The sequence below is a fragment of the Carcharhinus amblyrhynchos genome, chromosome 1, assembly GCF_965287045.1.
Source record: "Carcharhinus amblyrhynchos chromosome 1, sCarAmb.v2.hapA, whole genome shotgun sequence".
NCBI lineage: Eukaryota > Metazoa > Chordata > Chondrichthyes > Carcharhiniformes > Carcharhinidae > Carcharhinus > Carcharhinus amblyrhynchos.
In genome coordinates, this window is record NC_137324.1 from 131889783 (window position 1) to 131910496 (window position 20714).

The following is a 20714-nucleotide window of genomic DNA, read 5'->3' on the forward strand; positions in this document are numbered from 1 at the left end:
GTGCAACCCTTGACTAAAGTGCTTCCTGTATGAGGTCAAGAGAATCTAACAAAGCAGCCGCAGCTCCAGAGGTGAGGAAGCAACATCCATTACTCATGTCATCACTCCAGGACTGGCTGCATCTCTTCTCATGTGTGAAATTTGCAAAATTAGTACCTGAATGAAATGCATTTCAGAAGCCTAACTTCAATTTAATATTTAAATAGTAGTGTGTAAATTATTGATGTACTATTTAACACATGATTAATGCCTAACCATTACTGTGGTTTGTACATGAAAGCTGAATTAATTTTTGTCGAAGCCTGAACCACATGTTACAACTTGATAACATTATTGACGCAACAGGCTTTGTCAAGAAACCCCATAAAATTCCCCCCATGAATTGGACTGTAAGTGTTATTTGTGGTGTTGCAAATAGAAGTTGTTTGATGATCTGATTTATTTTGAATATTTCTAAAACTGATCATTTCTGTTGACTGGATCTTGTTTGGAAATGTTCTCAGATGCTCTTTTTTCTCCAGTCAGAGTAGATCAACAATCCAATTTATTTCCTCATGCTTTTTTGTTTTTTTATCCCGCTGAACATACCCTGATGTTACTGGAGCCAGCTGGATTATGTTACAGTTGTATAAAACGTTGATTTATTAATTTTGAATACTGTGTTCGATCTGGTTGCCATGCTACCAGAAGGATGTGGAGGCTTTAGGAGGAGTACAGGAAAGATTTACCAGGACATTGCCTGGTATGGAAGGTATTAGCTGTGAGGAGAGATTGAATAAACTGGGATTGTTCTCCCTAGAAAGACATAGGCTGAGGGGCAGCCTGATAGAAGTTTATAAAATTGTGAAGAGCATAGATAAGATGAACAATTGGAAGCTTTTTCCCCAGGACAGAAATGACAATTACAAGGGGGCAAAGTTCAAGGTAAGGCGGGGGTAAAGGTTCGGTGGAAATGTGCAGGGGAGGTTTTTTTTACAATGACGGTGGTGGGAGGCGGCTGGAATACACTGCCAAGTGAGGTGGTTGAGACAGACATGTTAGTGACATTTAAGAGTTATCTGGATAGACACATGAACAGATGGGGAATAGAGGGATACAGGCGGTTGGTCTAGATAGGACAATGTGATCGGCGCAGGCTTGGAGGACCGAAAGGCCTGTTCCTGTGCTATACTGTTCTTTGGATATTTTCAGCGTCTGGACTTTGGAGCCACAACAACTTGCTAAGCTTCTGAGCTCCCACTAAACATCAGCATCATGATTGCTCCTTGACTTTTTGTTTTTCTGGGCAGTGAGTGCAAATGATCCCACAATCAAGCCACGTGCCCTCACTTTGAAGGACATACCAGTCACATGATTGTTCTGTTTTATGCCACAGAAATGCAAAGATGACACACCAGGTTTCATGCCTGGGAAGAGTTTTATTCAATGCTTTAAAATGTTTACTCCCAATGCTCTCAGCCTCGGTTTAGCTTCTTACTCTAAGAGACCACAACCAGATTTATGTAATCACAGACAGAAAACAGATACACATAAATCAAACATTAAACAACTAAACACTACATTAGGGGCAGGTGTGACCTGTACAGTAAAGACGGGTGGCACTTGAATCCCAGGGGGACTAATATCTTGGTGGGAAGACTGGCTAAGGCTACTGGGGGGACTTTAAACTAGAAAGGATGGGGGGAGGGAATTGTGATGGGGAGACTGGGACCGAGGAGGTTAGCTCCCAGGTAGGGAAGGACTGCAGGCGGTATGAGAGGGAGGTTAGACAGGGGGTGGTGAAGGGAAATGCCCAGACTGAGGGGCTGAAGTGTATCTATTTTAACACCAGGAGTGTAGTAAATAAGGTAGATGAGCTTAGGGTGTGGATTGCTGCTTGGGAATGTGATGTGGTGGCCATCACGGAGACTTGGATGTCTCAGGGACAGGACTGGGTACTTCAGGTGCCAGGATTCAGATGCTTCAGGAAGGACAGGGAGGGAGGCAAAAGAGGTGGTGGAGTGGCACTGTTGATCAGGGACAGTGTCATGGCTGCAGAGAAGGAGGATGCCGTGGAGGGACTATCTACAGAATCTCTGTGGGTGGAAGTTAGGAACAGCAAAGGGTCGAAAACTTTGCTGGGTGTATTCTATAGGCCGCCCAATAGTGACAGGGAAGTTGAGGTGCAGATAGGGAAACAGATTCTAGAGAGATGTGGTAATAACAGAGTTGTCGTGATGGGAGACTTCAATTTCCCAAACATCGATTGGAATATCCCAAGGGTAAGGGGTTTGGATGGGGAGGAATTTGTTAGGTGTGTTCAGGAAGGTTTCCTGACACAGTACGTGGATAAGCCTACGAGAGGAGAGGCTGTACTTGACCTGGTACTGGCGAATGAAACAGGACAGGTGACGGATCTCTCGGTAGGAGAGCATCTTGGGAATGGTGATCATAATTCTATCTCCTTCACAATTGCATTGGAACGAGATAGGATCAGGCAGGCTAGGAAGGTGTTTGTCTGGAGTAAGGGGAAATACGAAGACATCAGGAAGTTACTTGGACAAATAAACTGGAAGGAGGCATTCTTGGGGAAAAGTACAGAAGGAAGGTGGCGGATATTCAAGGAATGTTTGTCTGGAGCTCTGCACGACAACGTTCCGATGAGACAAGGAGGTTTTGGTTGGTCGCGGGAACCGTGGTGCACGAAGGCTTTGGTGAACCTAGTCAGGAGGAAAAGGAAGGTGTACAAAAGGTTCAGGGAGCTAGGAGATGGTAAGGATCTAGAGGAGTATAAGGATTGTAGAAAGGAGCTTAAAAGGGAAATTAGGAGAGCCAGAAGGGGTCATGAGAAGGCCTTGGCGGGTAAGATTAAGGAGAATCCCAAGGCCTTCTATAAATATGTGAAAAGTAAAAGGATGAGAAGAGAAGGGATAGGACCTATAAAAGGTGAAGGGGGAAAGGTCTGTATGGAACCAGAAGAAATGGCAGAGGTGCTTAATGAGTACTTTGCCTCAGTATTCACGGTGGAAACTGATCTGGGAGATTTTGCTACAGGTTTGCAGCAGATGGAAAAGATTGAGTATGTGGATATTAAGGAAGAGGATGTGTTAGAACTTTTGAATTCTATCAAGATAGATAAGTCGCCGGGACCAGATGGGATGTACCCCAGGTTACTGTGGGAGGTGAGGGAGGTGATTGCAGAGCCCCTGGCGATGATCTTTGCGTCGTCAATGGAGACGGGAGAGGTTCCAGAGGATTGGAGGATTGCGGATGTGGTTCCTATTTTCAAGAAAGGGAACAGAGATAGCCCGGGAAATTACTGACCGGTGAGTCTGACCTCAGTGGTTGGTAAGCTGATGGAGAGGCTTCTGAGGGACAAGATTTATGAGCTTTTGGAGAGGTTTAGCATGATCAGAAATAGTCAGCATGGTTTTGTCAAGGGCAGGTCGTGCCTTACGAGCCTAGTTGAATTCTTCGAAAACGTGACTGAACACATTGACGAAGGAAGTGCAGTGGACGTAGTGTACATGGACTTCAGCAAGGCATTTGATAAGGTCCCCCATGCAAGACTTCTTGAGAAGGTGAGAGGGCATGGGATCCAAGGGCCTTTGGCCTTGTGGATCCAGAACTGGCTTGCCTGCAGAAGGCAGAGAGTGGTTGTGGATGGGTCTTTTTCGGCATGGAGGTCAGTCACCAGTGGAGTGCCCCAGGGATCTGTCCTAGGACCCTTGCTGTTTGTCATTTTCATAAATGACCTGGATGAGGAAGTGGAGGGATGGATTAGTAAGTTCGGCGATGACACGAAGGTCGGTGGCGTTGTGGATGGTCTGGAAGGATGTCAGAAGTTGCAGCAGGACATAAATAGGATGCAGGACTGGGCAGAGAAGTGGCAGATGGACTTCAACATGGATAAATGTGTAGTGGTCCATTTTGGCAGGACCAATGGGATGAACAAGTACACTATCAAGGGCAGGAGTCTTAGCAGTGTTGAAGAGCAGAAGGATCTTGGGGTCCGGGTCCACAGGACTCTTAAATCAGCCTCGCAGGTGGAGGATGTGATCAAGAAGGCGTATGGTGTACTGGCCTTCATTAATCGGGGGATTGAGTTTAGGAGTCGGGAGGTAATGCTGCAACTTTATAAGACCCTTGTCAGGCCCCACTTGGAGTACTGTGCGCAGTTCTGGTCGCCTCACTATAGGAAGGATGTAGAAGCTATTGAAAGGGTACAGAGGAGATTTACAAGGATGTTGCCTGGATTGGGAGGGATGCCTTATGAAGATAGGTTGAGGGAGCTGGGACTCCTCCTTGGAGAGACAAAGGTTGAGAGGCGACCTGATAGAGGTTTATAAAATGTTGAGAGGAATAGATAGGGTGGATTCTCAGAGGCTATTTCCCCGGGTTGAAATGGTCGCTATGAGAGGACACAGATTTAAGGTGCAGGGAAGCAAGTACAGAGGCGATGTTAGGGGTAAGTTTTTCACTCAGAGGGTGGTGAGTGAATGGAATCGGCTGCCGTCAGTGGTGGTGGAGGCGAACTCGCTGGGGTCTTTTAAAAGACTTCTGGATGAGTATATGGGATTTAATGGGATTGGTCTATTTAATATTTAATCTATTTAATAGGTCTATGGATTGGTAGGCATTGATGTGATTGGCGCAACTTGTGGGCCGAAGGGCCTGTTTGTGCTGTAGTGTTCTATGTTCTATGTACATTGGTCATACATTCCAAATAAAAAGAAAGAGTGGGACCTCATCGATAAATTATGCAAGGACAAAGCAGTCTGGAAAAGAAATTCCACAGGCATGAACTAGGAATGCCATAGTCATAGAGCTCTACTGCATGGAAAGAGGCCTTCGACTTGTTGTGTCTGCGCAGGCCAAATTATATTTACTGTTTCATGGGATGTGACGTTGTTGGAAAGGCCAGTATTGCGTTGAAGTAGGTCATTTCAGAGGGCAGGTAACAGTCAACCATTTGTGTAGGTCTGGATTCACATGGAGACCATTCGGTAAGGATGGCAGATTTCCTTCCCTAAAAGGGTTATTAATGAGTCAGCTGGATTTTTAACAACAATTAATGACAGTTCCATGGTCATTACTGAGACCAGCTTTATATTTCATAGTCATAAAGTTAATTTAGATTCCTCCAGTTGCCAAGGTGGAATTTGAACCCATGTCCCCAGTGCATAAATTGGATTTTTCAGTGACATTGTCACTATACCACTGTGTAATAATGCACAGGGGCTCCATTAGTGATCACAAAAATTATTTAATGAGTATTGTATAGTAGTCGCTTGGCTGTAGCTAGCTCCCAAAATGTTTCTTTTCCTAAGAGGGCTCCAATCTCTGGGGTGATTCCCAATTGGACCCAGGACAGGTAACACTTACTCCGCTGTGTTGCTCCTGAAGAGACAATCACCACACACTGGCATGAATATTCCCCTCCCCACTGCCACAGGAATCGTAGTTACCGGAGGTGGTGGCTCATACAAAGGTGCATTGACCTCAGGTGGGATTTTCCAGTTTCAGGGCAAATGCAGCCTGAAAGCCCCACCCAGTGTTTCCCCTCTCAATTCCCAATTAGTCCCACATTCCCCTAGTTCCAGGGCTGTTTGTTTTCTGAAGACAATTAAGGAAGGTTGGCAATACTAGTCCCGAACACCAAGTGCTTTACAAAAGAAGATCTTTTCTACAAAGAGGTCACAGCACAATTCGCAAGATAATTTTTTACTTCACAAACTAATTGTATCTGTATTTAAAATTTAAATATGTTGGCAACAATGCAATAGCGTTCATGTCAGCATCATGTGTAATGGTAGAGAGTGGAATTTTGCAGGACAGTTCCTTATCTAAGCTGCACCAGGTAAAGTCAATGACTCCCTGCAGAACAAGGCTGGGGAGCCTCAATGCACTGCTGTGTGCTTCCTAACGCTCAACAAAAGGTGATAGTGGCAGAGATCCTGGGTCACTTAGATCATTTCTCAGTGTTACAGAAAATTGAGCTGGAGGAGACCAAGAATAAATTGAAAAGAAAGGTTTGAAGTTATGTCACCTTCACTGAAAAGGTAAACATTCATAATGTAGTGGCAGACTCTATTGCACTCTGCCTGACTCTCTCTTCAATTGAAGTTGATGGCAAAGAAAAAGTGTAAAATGAGCCTGGGTCACAGGAGGTATCAATTCACCAAACCCAGTTTACACAGTTACACAAAATTAATTTCACCCTCTGCACTTTAAAATACATACTTGTTTAATTAATTGTCTTCAATTACTTGAAACTAACACATTAGGAATTAGAAGTCATTTAGAATTTTCCTCAAATAGAACATAGAACAGTATAGCCCCTTTGGCCCTGGATGTTGCGCCAAGCTATGTCCAAACCCAAGATCAAGCTATCCCACTCCCTATATTCTGATGTGTTCCATGTGCCTATCCAATAACCACTTCAAAGTTCCGAAAGTGTCCGATTCCACTATCACAGCAGGTAATGCATTCCACACCCCAACCACTCTCTGAAGAATCTACCTCGGACATCCCTCCTACATCTCCCAGCATGAACCTTATAGTTATGCCCCCTAGTAATAGCTACATCCACTCGAGGAAACATCCATGCTATCTATCTGCCTCACCATCTTATAAATCTCTAAGTCACCTCTCATCCTCCTCCGCCCTAACGAGAAAAGCCCCAACTTCCTCAATTTTTCCTCATAAGACCTACCCTCCAAACCAGGCAGCATCCTGGTAACTCTCCTCTGCACTCTCTCCAATGCTTCCACATCCTTCTTATAGTGAGGTGACCAGAACTGCACACAATATTCCAAATGTGGTTCTTACCAAGGTCCTGTTAAACACAAATCCTTTGTTAATAAACGCTAACACACTATAAGCTTCTTCACGGCTCTATCCACTTGAGTGGTAGCCTTCAGAGATCTATGGATATGAACCCCAAGATCTCTCTGTTCCTCCATATTCCTCAGAACCCTGCCATTGACCCGTAATCCACATTCAAGTTTGTCCTACCAAAATGAATCACCTTGCATTTATCAGGGTTAAACTCCATCTGCCACTTTTCAGCCCAGCTCTGCTTCCTATCAATGTCTCTTTACAGCCTACAAGAGCCCTCCACTTCATCCACTACTCCATCAATCTTGGTGTCATCAGCAAATTTACTAACCCACGCTTCAGCCCTCTCTTCCAAATCATTGATAAAAATCACAAATAGCAGAGGATCCAGCACTGACCCCTGTGGTACACCACTGGTCACTGGCCTCCAGTCTGAAAATTTTCACTCCACCACCACCCTCTGTCTTGCAACAGTCAGCAATTCTAACAACTTTTATGTATGAAAAGCTGTTAAACAGAAACAGAAATCAGGAAGAAGAAACCTGTCATTACATAATTTAAATAATTTTAAAAATCCTTTGAGCAAGAGGAAGTGTTTAACTTTATCAAAGCCTTGGTGGTATCTTTCTGCCTCGCTCATTCACGTAATGGCCTCAGTTGTTTCAGATTGCTAAGCATGGCTCACTGAAGCCATCATATTACAATGAAGGAAGCAGAAGAAGGTGGGCCCCAAGAATTATCTCAGCCAGAAAGGAAATTGAACCCTTGATGTCGGTGTTACTCAGCACCACACTCTAACCAAATGAAATAACCAGTCCTACTTGATTATACCACAAGCAAGCAAGCCAGAATCCCCAAGCAGCTCAATTCTGGGCTCAAGCTGAGTAACATCTTTCTGCAAATTAACTACTCCCATAGTAAGAGCAAGGGAGAGCACAGATGCAGTGATAAATAAAATCTCATTAAACACATCTTGATTAGAGAAGAAAAGCTGATTTTCACTTCTGAAAGCCATAGCAAGCTTTTGCAAAGTTGCAGCAAGACTAATGCACACTAGTGTAATAATTTCCTGAACCACACGGCAGTCCAAAGGTACAATAACTAATCATCTCTATGCATGTTAATAGGAGTATATTTTGATGAGACTAAATGATTGTTCTCCAGTTAAAACTTCAATGGTTGAAGTATGCAATCTAAATGTATCGCCTCTGTCCTCCTAATTACAGCAACTGGATTAGCAAAGCAAATGGAATAGTGTTGTTTATTGTGCAGTAAATGGAGTATAAATGTAGAGTTGTTTTATCATAGTTGTTGGTGAGACCACATCTAAAGTACTATGTATAGTTTTAACCTCCTTATTTAAGGGAGGGTATAAATGCATTAGAAGCAGTTTAGAGAAGATTCACGCAACTGATACCTGGGATTGGGGGTTGTTATTTCATAAGGAAAGGTTGGGCAGGCTGGGCCTGTATCCACTAAAGTTTAGAAAATAAAGAGATGATCTTATTGTAACATATGGATATTCTGAGGGGAATTGACGAGATGAATGTTGAGAGGATGTTTCCCCTTACCACCTATCAAGCAGCAGCCCAGAAAAGGGGACTCTGTCCCGGTATGAATGCTTTGTCCCCCTCTACACTCTACTGGAACTCCTGTACCATTGCTTACAAAACTAATTAATCTCTGCATGCCTATCTCATGTGAAGTCATCGCTTCTGGAAAAGTGAATTGTCCAGCATCAGTTTTCAACCTGTCAATCTCTGTGAAGGAATGTACCATCAGATATTGTGATCTTTGCCTTGTAAATCTTTCTTACTTTATCCCTCTTTTACTGTACAATTGGAAAGAAGGCAACATTGCGACCCTCCTCCCATGTTTGGGAGTGTACAAATAAAATGCATTCTGAGTTCATCCTATCACAAGTTTGCTATGGGGCTATTAATGGAAATTGGAGCACTGTGGCAGCCTGATTAAAATACAAAACCCATCGCTGTTAAAACAACAACGGATAAAGATTACAGAGGACTTCCTGTTTAATTGTTACCACCCACTCCACACACACACACCCCACACAATTTTCTCCTATCCATTAGGCAAAGTTAACATTAAGGCCACATAACAAACAGGAGGAGTAGGTCAGCTGGCCCTTTGAGTCTGCCCATAGCTGATCTGACCGTCACCTTAACATCACTTTCCAGCCTGTCTCCCATGACCTAGAACTTCCTTGTCCATTGAATGACTGCCCGATTCAGCCTTGAATATGTTCAATGAGAAAGTCTCCACTACTCTTTGGGGATAAAAACTAAAGACTCAGGCAGACAGATTCAGAGAAGAAATATGTACATTCAGTATAGAATTTTGCCAAAGCCAATGTTAATACATAAATACATGCAAAGATTTACTACACCAGATTGCAGATCTACTCTAAACAATTTGCTCAGGCTCTTTGTTGCATTGACATAATTCAAGAACAGATGTCTGAAACATAAAGGCACTTTGGTTGCGAGCATAACATCAAAAGATTTATGGAAGATGTGCTTTAACATTTACAGCAATCTTTTCTAGATATTTTATGTCAATCCTACATCACTTAAGTACACAACCAGAATCCCTCAACACTTAGAGCTGTAAATCCATAGACTTCTTAATAAGCATTTGCCTGGCACTGCTAGACACATCAGAGTTACTGTATAAACCACAATGTGTTTGTTTTCATGGTTAGAATTAACCTCAAATACAATACAGCCATGAAGCTCATCAGATGACACATCCTGGTAGTGATAGATATCTTGGCTACTGTGGAACAACTCCTTGCACATATAGAATGATTTTAATATACCAAGATATCTCAAAGGACTTCCCAGGAGCAGAACTGGGGCAAAATTGGCACTGAGCCAATAGACAAAACATTAAGCAGGTGTCCAAAAGTTTCACAGCCTGTAATTAGAGGAAATTTCTGATCATCCAGTAATGGACGTCAGGCAAGCAACCTGACCATACAGAGGAAATGGTGGAACCAAGAGAGATGGTACTCACAAAACTTGATAAGCAGACCAAATGCAAGTTTACAGAATTAAGAATGCAATTTCTACCAACAGCAATTATTCACGACAGTTTATTATAATTCACATTGTGGGCTGGTTCCCTCTCATTATAAAGGAGCCACAACCATTAGCACTTAATACGTTTAAACACTTACGGGGCAGAAGTATGTATTTTCCACAATATATTTCGCCACATCATGTTCCCCTGACATTGACATGATGAACAGCAACGCATCTCGAGCCTGTTGTCCCACTCCTCCCTCTCGGTGAATGAAGGGAATGAGCAGGGAGAAGATGAGGAAGTTTGTTGCTCCCTGATCTTCACTCGTGTGGAAAAAGAGTTCCAGGATGGAAGGATCCTTGGCCAGGATGGAGCACAGCTGATTAAGCAGCAAAACCAGTTCCGTTTCCACAGAAGGAGTAGCAGCACCAGAGCACACACTCAACATCATCATTAAGGGCTTCAGGATTGGCTTGTGGTGCAGCAAGGGCTGACGGCATTGAGTGACCAACATTTCATACATTTTTATCTGCTCGATTTTCATTTCATCTGTGAACTGCCTTCGGAGGCTCCACAGGAAGAGTTTCTCCATGACGTTTTCTGTCACCACAAACTCCAGGATGGGACCCATGGCAGCATCTTCAGCTCGCTCTTCGATCAGCAGAAAAATCATATGCTCAACATAATTCTGGACAGCACTAGCTTCGTCTGGAGGGATAGCCCCAAGTTTAGCACTGGAATTCTTCAGTGGGTCATGCTTTTCCAAAATCTTCACCACCTGTGCAGGGATAAGCTGATATTAGTCACATGGCAACAGATTAATCTGCAGTTTTAAATCTCCATTAGGGCAGCAGTACACCAGAGAAAGGGAGGAGTGGAGGGAAAAACAGAAAAATCAATGAATGTTTTTACTTCTGGTTGCTGTCCAAAGAACTTGGAATTGGAAAGTACATGTAATATATCACAGGGTGAGAGCAGCTCAGGTTCGAGTAATTGTGTAATGCAAATGACACCACCATGGCATGTGTCTAAAACAGCTTTCCAAACCAGAAGATACAGCACAACAATGGCAAATCTTCCCTTCATCTCAAGGCCTCAAATGCAATGGATACTGACTAATTTTCTCCTCTTATTTCCAGGGGCATTGAAACCAACCGTAGCATAGTGACAATAAACCAGATGATATAAACAAATTTAACAATGAATCCCTACAATGCAGAAATGGATCATCTGACCCATCGAGTCAGCACTGACTCTCCAAAAGAGCATCCCACTCAAATGCTCCCCTATCCTCATAACCCTGTGCATTTACCATGTTAGTCCACCTAACCTATACATCCTTGGTCACTGAGGGACAATTTAGCATGGCCAACCTATCTAATCTACACATCTTTGGACTATGGGAGGAAACTAGAGCACCCAGAGAAAACCACACAGACATGGGGAGAATGTGCAAACTCTACACAGTCACCCAAAGCCAGAATCGAGCCCGGGTCCCTGGCACTGTGAGGCAGCAGTGCTATCCACTATGTCACCTTGCCACCCTTAGAACAAGAAATGGGAATCAAATCTAACAGATCCTATAGGTCAACAACCTACTGGATAAGCTTCACAAGGAAAACCACCGTCTAACGGGTTTGTTTTGAAATACAGATTGGCAGATATGAGAGGAGCTGGATCACAATACTCCAATTACAGAAGACTGAGTAAATGAAGACCATTATCAGTTGATTGGCACTGTGAATTGGGAATGAGTTTCATTGTTGCTGGTGGAAGCACTGCCTTCTCTATACTTACACCCGTCTTTATGAAGCAGCCTCCAAAAAAACAAAGGCATTGAAAATGTTATTATTTTCCATTTTCAATGTCTTACTCAGGTAACAGGTTGCAGTCCAATTCCTTAATCAGCAAGCTAACAAGAGCAAGAAAATTAATTTTAGGTGTTAACCAATGTACTACCAAAGGAATATAAACTCCAAGTTTCAGCCACTCTTAATCCAGATAAAAATGATCAATTTAAGTAGGATAGTTTTTTTTTTAAGATAATGGCATTTAACACATAGTTTGTGTGCTGTTTGGCAAATTCATTGGAGTCAAGTAAATCCGCAATGAGAATATCAGAAATTGGAACAGGATTTGACCATATGGCCTCACACCTACTCTTGCTATTTAATATGATCACAGCTGCTCATCTGCTGCAACTCCACTTTCCTACCTTTTTCTTATATTCTTCGAACATCAGAGATCAAAAATGTATCTATCCCAGTCTTAACAACAATGGAGCATCCACAACTCTGTGCGGTACAGAATTCTAAAGATTCGCAATCATCCGAGTGAAGAAATTTCTCCTCACCACAGTTCTAAACGATCAACCCATTATTCTGAGACTGCGCTGCTTTGTTTTAGATTCCTTAGCCAGGGGAAAGAATCTCTTTCTGGTTACCCTGTTAAGTCCATTCAGAATTGGCATACTTCAATAAGATCAGATTTCATTCTTCTAAACTCCAGAGAATACAGGCCCGATTTAATCAATCTAATCATTGGACAACCCTCTCATTCCAGGACTCAGGAATCTAGTGAACTATTGCTGATTCTCCTCCAAGGCAAATATATCCTTCCTTAGATATGGACATCAGAATCACATATGGTACTCCAGATGTGGGCTCTTGTACTCAAGACACCTTGCAACATGCCTTTCCTAATTTCTTGTTGTAGCTGCATTCTAACTTTGTGCTCCTTGTTCACAAGTTTCTCTGACATGTTTCATTATATTTAAAAAGTTATCTGCATTTTAATTTGCATTATCAAAGTGAACAACCTTAAATTTCCCCAACATTGTACTGCCATCTGCCACCACGTGTCCTACATAATTAACTTGCCCGTATCTCTTCACAGCCTTGGTGTTCTCCTCAAATCTTACATTACTGGTTAGCTTTGTATCATCAGCAAACATGGCTACATTAATCTCAGTCTCTAAGTTATTAACATAGAATGTAAACAGCTAAAGATCTAGCATTCAACTAGTTATAGCCTAACAAGTTGAAAATGCCCCACTTATTGCTACTCGCTGCTTTTATGCCCAAGAAACAATCCTTCATCCGTGCTAAATATTACCAACCTCATCTTAGGTATTAAACTTTTACAGGCACCTTACCAAATGTACTTTGGAAATCCAAATATCCTATGCCCACTGGCTTCCTTTTGTATGCCCTACAAGATTAAAACCTCAAAAATCTCTAATAAGTGTCAAATTTCCCTTGTGAAACATGTCAACTCTGTCTGATCAGACATTTTCTGAGGTGCATCATTAAGATTGCCTTAATAATAGATTCCAGCATTTTCCTGATCGCTCCCCGTTTTGTCTCTCTCTGATTTCTTGAACAGCGGTTGGCAGGATTTTCTGGCTGTTTATTCCGGTGGGATCTTCCAGTCCTGCCGAAAGTGCCTCCTCACCACAGGTTCCTGGTGGTGAGAGTGCATTCAATGGGAAATGTTTAAAAATTTTGAACCCTGACATCAAAACACCCACTTCCAGGTTTAACAGAGGCTGTACAGAAATGAACAATTTAAGTATGTTGATGAAACTGGCAACTTCCAATTTAATCTGGTGTTGTAGGCCTAGGGAAACCTTTTTCTTTTAATCATTCATGGGACATGGGTGTTGCTGGCTGACCAGTATTTAATGCCCATTCTCAGTTGTCCTTGGATGGCAGCTCAGAGTCAACCACGTTACTATGGCTCTGGAGTCACATGTAGGCCAGACCAGGTGTGACAGCACATTTCCTTCCCTAAAGGACGCTACTAAACCAGATGGGTTTTTCCAACAATCAACAATGGTTTCATGATCATCAGTAGATTCATAATTCTGGATATTTTTTATTGAATTCAAATTCCACCACCTGCCATGGTGGGATTTGAACTCGGATCCCCAGAACATTAACTGAATTTCTGGATTAATAGTCGAGCAACTATACACTCAGCCATCACCTCCCCATAGTTGAACTGAGGTGAGAACGGCTTTGGCCATTGCCTCCCCGTAGCTGATAGCTGAACTGAGGTGAGAATAGCTTTGCCCACCACCCCCTTCCCTGCCCTCTCCCCCAAACTCACAGGATTGGGAGTCAGACCACTCCAGGCTCAGGGGAATCAGCACCTTACCCTGAAGCCCACCTTTACTCAGGGTCCAGATATAGTGCTGCCAGGATCACGGATCAAACTACCTTGTTATAAGGCCTGTTCTGCAGTGTCCCCTGTCCAATTGGAAGCCAAACCTGCCAATGAGGCTGACTTAGCAGGGAATGTGCCACGGTCAAAAGGAGCAATGAAACTTGACAGTGTGTGGGGAAAACTGGTGGGCCCCTGTTGACAGCCTGGCCTTCATTTCAATCTGTTCTTGCTCCATGAAATCTACTCCCTCCCATTTATAGATGCAATTTAATTTGGTTAACGTACACACAGACTTACCTGAGCCCAGTGGTTTTTAAACACAATGGTGCATGTTTCCGAGTCCACACCAGAGAGACTCGGCACCTGCTGATTCCCTTTGTTAATGGCAGCTGAAGCCATGTCATTGAGCAGATCTGTTTTAGACCATATCAGAAGTATGTCTGATAATATTCAATCCTTTTCTTCAATCTCACAGTTCCAACCACCATGCTGTACAAAGGCTGTCAAGTTTGTGATTTGCATTAACCTAGAAGAGATTAAAAAAAGAATATTGTCCCATTTACTGAATAGAAATGCACCTGATTATTTGAGATAAAAGCACATAGTTAATGTTCTCATGTCTTTGTAACTTACTTTTCTGAAGTTTTAAAATACAGTATTTCTACAACAGGGAGAAAAATGTAAAACAAGCTTCAAACTCTGCGGAAAGTGACTTAATTATTGTAAAAGTTTGCAGAGAGTTAAGTGCTACTTACCTGGTCATCTCCAACCTTACACTGAAGGGGATGTATTCTTCACCTTTTACACTCCAGCACCCAGTACCTCAAGGCCCTGTTGGCTCTGCTCCAGTTACATATTGATTTTGCAGGTTAATTGGGCTGGTGCATGGGAGATTTTACATTCAGTTTTATTTCATTAGTTTACATGGAAACTTGGACACAATTTCATCTCAGTCAGATGGGCCCATTTGGCACAGTTGCCAGATTCCATCTACTGAGGAAATGATAGGCCAAGATCTTTTAATACTCAGATATAAAAAGGTCTAAGGACAATTGTGCAGCACAGCACAAAAGCCAGAGTACTGGTGAGATGAGATTGGAGAGGAGAAAAGGTGTGCGAGGGGGAGAGAGAGAGAGAGAGAGAAAACGCACGAGAGAGAGACAGTCAGACAGAAAGACAGATTGTGGGGTGGGAAAAGATGGGCAAAGAGAAAGAGAAGGGATGAGTGCAAGGGGAATGTAAGGGGCATTTCCTCAATCTAAGGAAAGCGAGGGTGGAAAGAGATAAGAGAGATAAAGAGTGTATCAGCAGGCTATTTGACTATGTGAGGCATTGCATAAACCCAATCCTATCCTTCACTTCATGTCAATACACATATTCCAACAGGCATCATGGGTTAGCAAATATAGGTGGTAATCAAAGTGGCTTTTTTTAACCATGAGAGAATCAGCAAACTGCATTTCCTCTATCTCAAATCTGATATTGCAAGATGGCCTCCCACTTACAATTTCCACAGCTGATTATTACTTACTTTGTTCTGTTGTTGTGTTTCTTTGTGTTCAGATTATTCAGGCTACCTAGCCGTTTCTGTCTTCAGGGTTGGAAGCACAATGCTCTACCACTGACTAAATAACTCAAAAGGAAATCAGAAACGAGAAGTGGAGGTCAGCCCCCTGTGTAGATCTGGGCAGCACTTTCAACCTCAACCTGTTTGAAGCCATGAGTGTGGCTTTGGACACAGCAGGCAAGAATCACAAATATTTGCAGTGTTAACTTTACCTTCTGTTGTCTTCACTGCTGCTTAATAACAATGTGGAGATGCCAGCATTTGGCTGGGGTAAGCACGGTAAGAAGTCTCACAACACCAGTAAGAAGTCTCAAAGTCCAACAGGTTTATTTGGTAGCACAAGCCACAAACTTTCGGAGCACTGCTCCTTCATCAAGTGAGTGGGAGTTGTGTTCACGAATACAGCGTATAAAGAAACAAACTCAATTTACAAGATAATGGTTGGAATGGAGTCTTTAAAGTAATTAAGTCTTAAAAGTACAGACAGTGTGAGTGGAGAGAGGGTTAAGCACAGATTAGAGAGATATGTATTGTCTCCAGCCAGGACAGTTAGTGAGATTCTGCAAGCCCAGGCAAGTTGTGGGGGTTACAAATACTGTGACATGAATCCAAGATCCCGGTTGAGGCCGTTCTGCTCAGCGACTCTGCGCTGTCGTGTGTCGTGAAGGCTGCCTTAGAGAACGCTTACCTGAAGATCAGAGGCTGAATGCCTGTGACTGCTGAAGCATTCCCCAACAGGAAGGGAACACTCCTGCCCGGTGATTGTTGAGCAGTGCCCATCCATCTGTTATCGCAGCGTCTGCATGGTCTCCCCAACATACCATGCCTCGGGACACACAACACACAACAAAGCTGAATTGCCTCCACTACAATGCAGAGCCGCTGAGCAGAGACTGATAGCCAAGTTCCACACATGAGGATGACCTCAACTGGGATCTTGGGTTCATGTCACACTATTTGTAACCCCCACAACTTGCCTGGGCTTGCAAAATCTCACTAACTATCCTGTCTGGAGACAATACACATCTCTTCAACTTGTGCTTAACCCTCTCTCCTCTCGCATTGTCTGTACCTTTAAGACTTAATTACTTTAAAGGCTCGCATTTCAGCCGTTATCTTGTAAATTGAACTTGTGTCTTTATATGCTCTGTTTGTGAACACAACTCCCATTCATCTGATGAAGGAGCAGCACTCTGAAAGCTTGTGACTTGTGCTACAAATAAACCTGTTGGACTTACATAAGAACATAAGAAATAGGAGCAGGAGTAGGCCATCTAGCCCTTCGAGCCTACCCCGCCATTCAATAAGATCATGGCTGATCTGTCGTGTCTCAGTTCCACATTCCCGCCCTCTCCCCATAACCCTTAATCCCCTTGCCTGTCAAAAACCTATCAACCCGCATCTTAAAAATATTGAGCGAGGCAGCCTCCACCACTTCAACGGGCAGGGAATTCCAGAGATTCACCACCCTTTGAGTGAAGAAGTTCCTCCTCAACTCCGTTCTAAACCGCCCCCCCTTTATCTTGAGGCTGTGCCCCCTAGTCCTACTGTCCTTCCTGAGCGGGAAGAGTCTCTCCACCTCTATCCTATCCATCCCATTCATCATCTTATACGTCTCAATGCGATCTCCCCTCATTCTTCTAAACTCTAACGAGTACAAGCCTAGTTTATTCAGCCTCTCCTCATAGCTCAACCCCCTCAACTCTGGAATCAGCCTAGTAAACCTCCTCTGCACTCCCTCCAAGGCCAAAATATCCTTGCGTAAGTGTGGCGACCCAAACTGCACACAGTACTCCAGCTGCGGCCTCACCAGCACCAGGACTTTAACCTGGTTTTGAGAGACTTCTGGCTGTGCTTAACACAACCTCAGGAGGAAGGCCTAATGTCAAATCCAATCTAATACTCAGGGCCTGGCAGTTACAAAAATCAACGCAGGAAATTCACGCCAGGTGGTTTAACATTTAAAACTCTCCTAATAGCTCCTCGACTTTTACAGCTAGTATCTGATGCACAAGATAGAACCTGTTCAAGGTGAGCTAATCCCAATCAGGGGGAACATGCATCTTTGAAGATTTCTTGGTGCCTTAGCAAACAGATATCCTTTACCAACACTTGTCTCGGGGATTTTATTACAGAATCCCTACAGTGAAGGAGGCAATTCAACCTATTGAGTCTATACAACCACAATCCACTCAGGCCCTGTAACCCCAGGTATTTACCCTACTAGTTCCCTGATACTGATGCAATTTATCTTGGCCAATCAACCTAACCTGTACATCTTTGGACTGTGGGAGGAAACCAGAGCACCCAGAGGAAACCCATGTAGATGTGGGGAGAATGTGCAAACTTCACACAGATGGTCATTCTAGGCCAGAATTGAACTGAGGTCCCTGGTTCTGTCAGGCAGCAGTGCCACCCGAATAGGTGGGGCCTAGCTGTGGAAAGGTGAACTGCCAAGTTTTGATACAAAGTATGACCCTGCGAAAAATTATTTGACTTTGAAGTACTTTGGTAAATTCAGAGGATGTGGTAGATGCTACATAAATGCAAGTTCTTTATTTTCTTTCCAAACTTCCTGTTGGTACTAAACGCATGCAGCCTTTTTTGAAAGTTGAGTAGAGTAAATATATATAACCACTCTCAGTATGTAAAGTTTCTCACTACCAATCATTAATTGCCCTCCCTTAGTTACCCTCATGAAGGTCATGGTGAGCTGCCTTCCTGAAACCACTGCAGTCCAGTTGATGAAGGTATGCCCACAATGCTAAGATGCAGCAAGGATGCAGGATTTTGACCCAGCAACCGGTAAAGGGTCAAAATCCCAATCTTTCAATCCAGCCACCTGTCACACAAAATGCTCAATAATTTTATTCCCATGTCACTTTTCTCCACCTTTGGCAACTAAGATTTACCCTGACAAATATGGCTTGAATAAAATGCCAATTTCAAAAAGATACATACATCACAATAATGATTCAATCGATCATTTGCTTGTGCATTTAAAGCTTTCGTTAAAGACTTCCATGAAGGTCTCAGTGCTCTAACACAAGCCTGGACTGGGACTTCCTTCAGGGTTATGATTTGGAGTTGATCTGAAGTACATTTCATTTCCCAGGCTGAATCTATAATTCTCAGTCAACAAACACATCTTTCATTAGGTTCTGGCATTATTTGTTTAAAAGCTTTTCTCCAAATAATTCCAAAAGAAAGGACTATTTCTACTTAAAAGTTGTTTGAGTTTTCTTTTGAAAAGGGAAAAAGGCAATTACTTTGTGCAAGTAAAAGAAAGGAAATAATTCTTTTGTGATTCTACTTGTCATTTTACAAACATCAAGGAATGACTAAATTCCCATGTCAGCATTTATAATGAAAATTACCTATGTAAATGTACCACGCACATTTCACAGTTAAAGTTGTGAGTGTACGAAGTTCAAAAAGAAACAAAGTCTGAGATTCCAGTCATCAAGAGCTGAAGAGATCAGACAGTTGCAGGATAAAAGCAAGACACAATCCATGCTGGAAGAACAAAAACAAAATGCAGAAAAATCTTAGCAGGTCTGACAGCATCTGTGGAGAGAGAATAGAGCCAATGTTTCAAGTTAGGATAACTCAAAAGTGACAGCCAGACTCAGAGCGTTGGCTTCATTCTCGCTCCATAGATGCGATGAGACCTGCTGAGATTTTCCAGCAGATAATGGCAGGAATTTGGGATGGAAGATGTTGAGATTCTGCCCAGTTTCTTCCAAACAGCCACATTCCAGCAGGTAGATGTGGGAAGATCATACTCCATCCTACCCCATTGTCCGAATCTGTTTGAGGGCATTCCCGTACATTAGAAATTCTGTCCATTTTATCCTGATGAAACCTCAAGAATACTCTTACCAGCTGTCTGCAGCAATACTCATTACAGAAAGCCAAATAATAAACAGCCTGCGGAGACAATGAGGGACACTGATTCACATGTCCTTCTATCCGTGTGATGGTTGACCTGAGCATTGAAATAAAGGGTTGATTCTAGAAACATACAATCACAAAATTGTTACAGCACAGGAGGAAGCTATTCAGCCTGTCATGTTGTTGCCAGTTCTCTTCAAAAGGACTTTATTAGCACTCCCACACCCATTCCGTGCAACCCTTCAAATGTTTTATCTTCATTTGCTTATCCAATTTCCTGTCAAAAGGCACAATTGAATCCACCTCAGCCACTCTCTCGGGCAATGCGTTCCTGATCCTAATAATTTGCTGCATTTTTCCTCACGTTGTCACCATTGGTTAATCTCTTCCACTCACCTTCATTTGGTGTTCCCTTGCACCGAGGGGAACAGTTTCTCTCTGTCCACCCTGTCCAGGTTTCTCATGATTTTGAATACCTCAAATCTCCTCATCGTCTTCACCACAGGAAATAAACAAACAATCTCACCAGTTAACGAAGCTCCTCATTCCTGGTTCCATTCTCATCAATTCTTTCTGCAACTTCTCGAAAGCCTATACATCCTTCCTAAAGTGCATTGGCCAGAATTAGACACAATACTCCAGTTGAGACTGAACTGGTTTCTCGTAAAGATTGACCATAATTTCTTTGTTTTTGTACTCCATGTCTCTATTCATAAATACAATAAGAAGTCTCACAACATCATCAGGTTGAAGTCCAACAGGTTTATTTGGTAGCGAAAACCTCAAGCTTTTGGAGCGCTGCCCCTTCATCAGGCAAGTGGGAGTTCTGTTCACAAAGAGGGCATATAAAGACAAATTCAGTTTACAAAATAATGCTTGGAATGCGAGTCTTTACAGATAATCAAGTCTTAAGGGTACAGACAACGTGAGTGGAGAGAGCATTAAACACAGGTTAAAGCGATGTGTATTGTCTCCAGACAAGACAGTTAGTGAGATTTTGCAAGCCCAGGCAAGTCGTGGGAGTTACAGATAGTGTAACATGAATCTTAGATTCCGGTTGAGGTCATCCTTGTGTGCGGAACTTGGCTATCAGTCTCTGCATTGTTGTGTGTGTCGTGAAGGCCGCCTTGGAGAACGCTTACCCGAAGATCAGAGGCCGAATGCCCGTGACCACTGAAGTGTTCCCCAACAGACACTTCAGCAGTCACAGGCATTTGGCCTC

At 43.0% G+C, this 20714-nt stretch overlaps 1 protein-coding gene across 7 annotated transcripts in view; it reads right to left on the bottom strand.

The window, feature by feature from the left end:
* The window catches only part of fhip1aa (FHF complex subunit HOOK interacting protein 1Aa), a 154399-nt gene that overhangs the window by 77780 nt on the left and 55905 nt on the right, over positions 1-20714 (bottom strand). For all 7 annotated transcript variants that reach the window (XM_080192885.1, XM_080192847.1, XM_080192857.1 and 4 more), the window contains 2 exons: positions 14329-14557; positions 10019-10642 (listed from right to left, as the gene is read on the bottom strand). In XM_080192885.1, the coding sequence (XP_080049011.1) occupies positions 10019-10642; positions 14329-14430 (726 nt within the window). In that variant the 5' untranslated portion in view covers positions 14431-14557. The remainder of the gene's footprint in view (positions 1-10018; positions 10643-14328; positions 14558-20714) is intronic.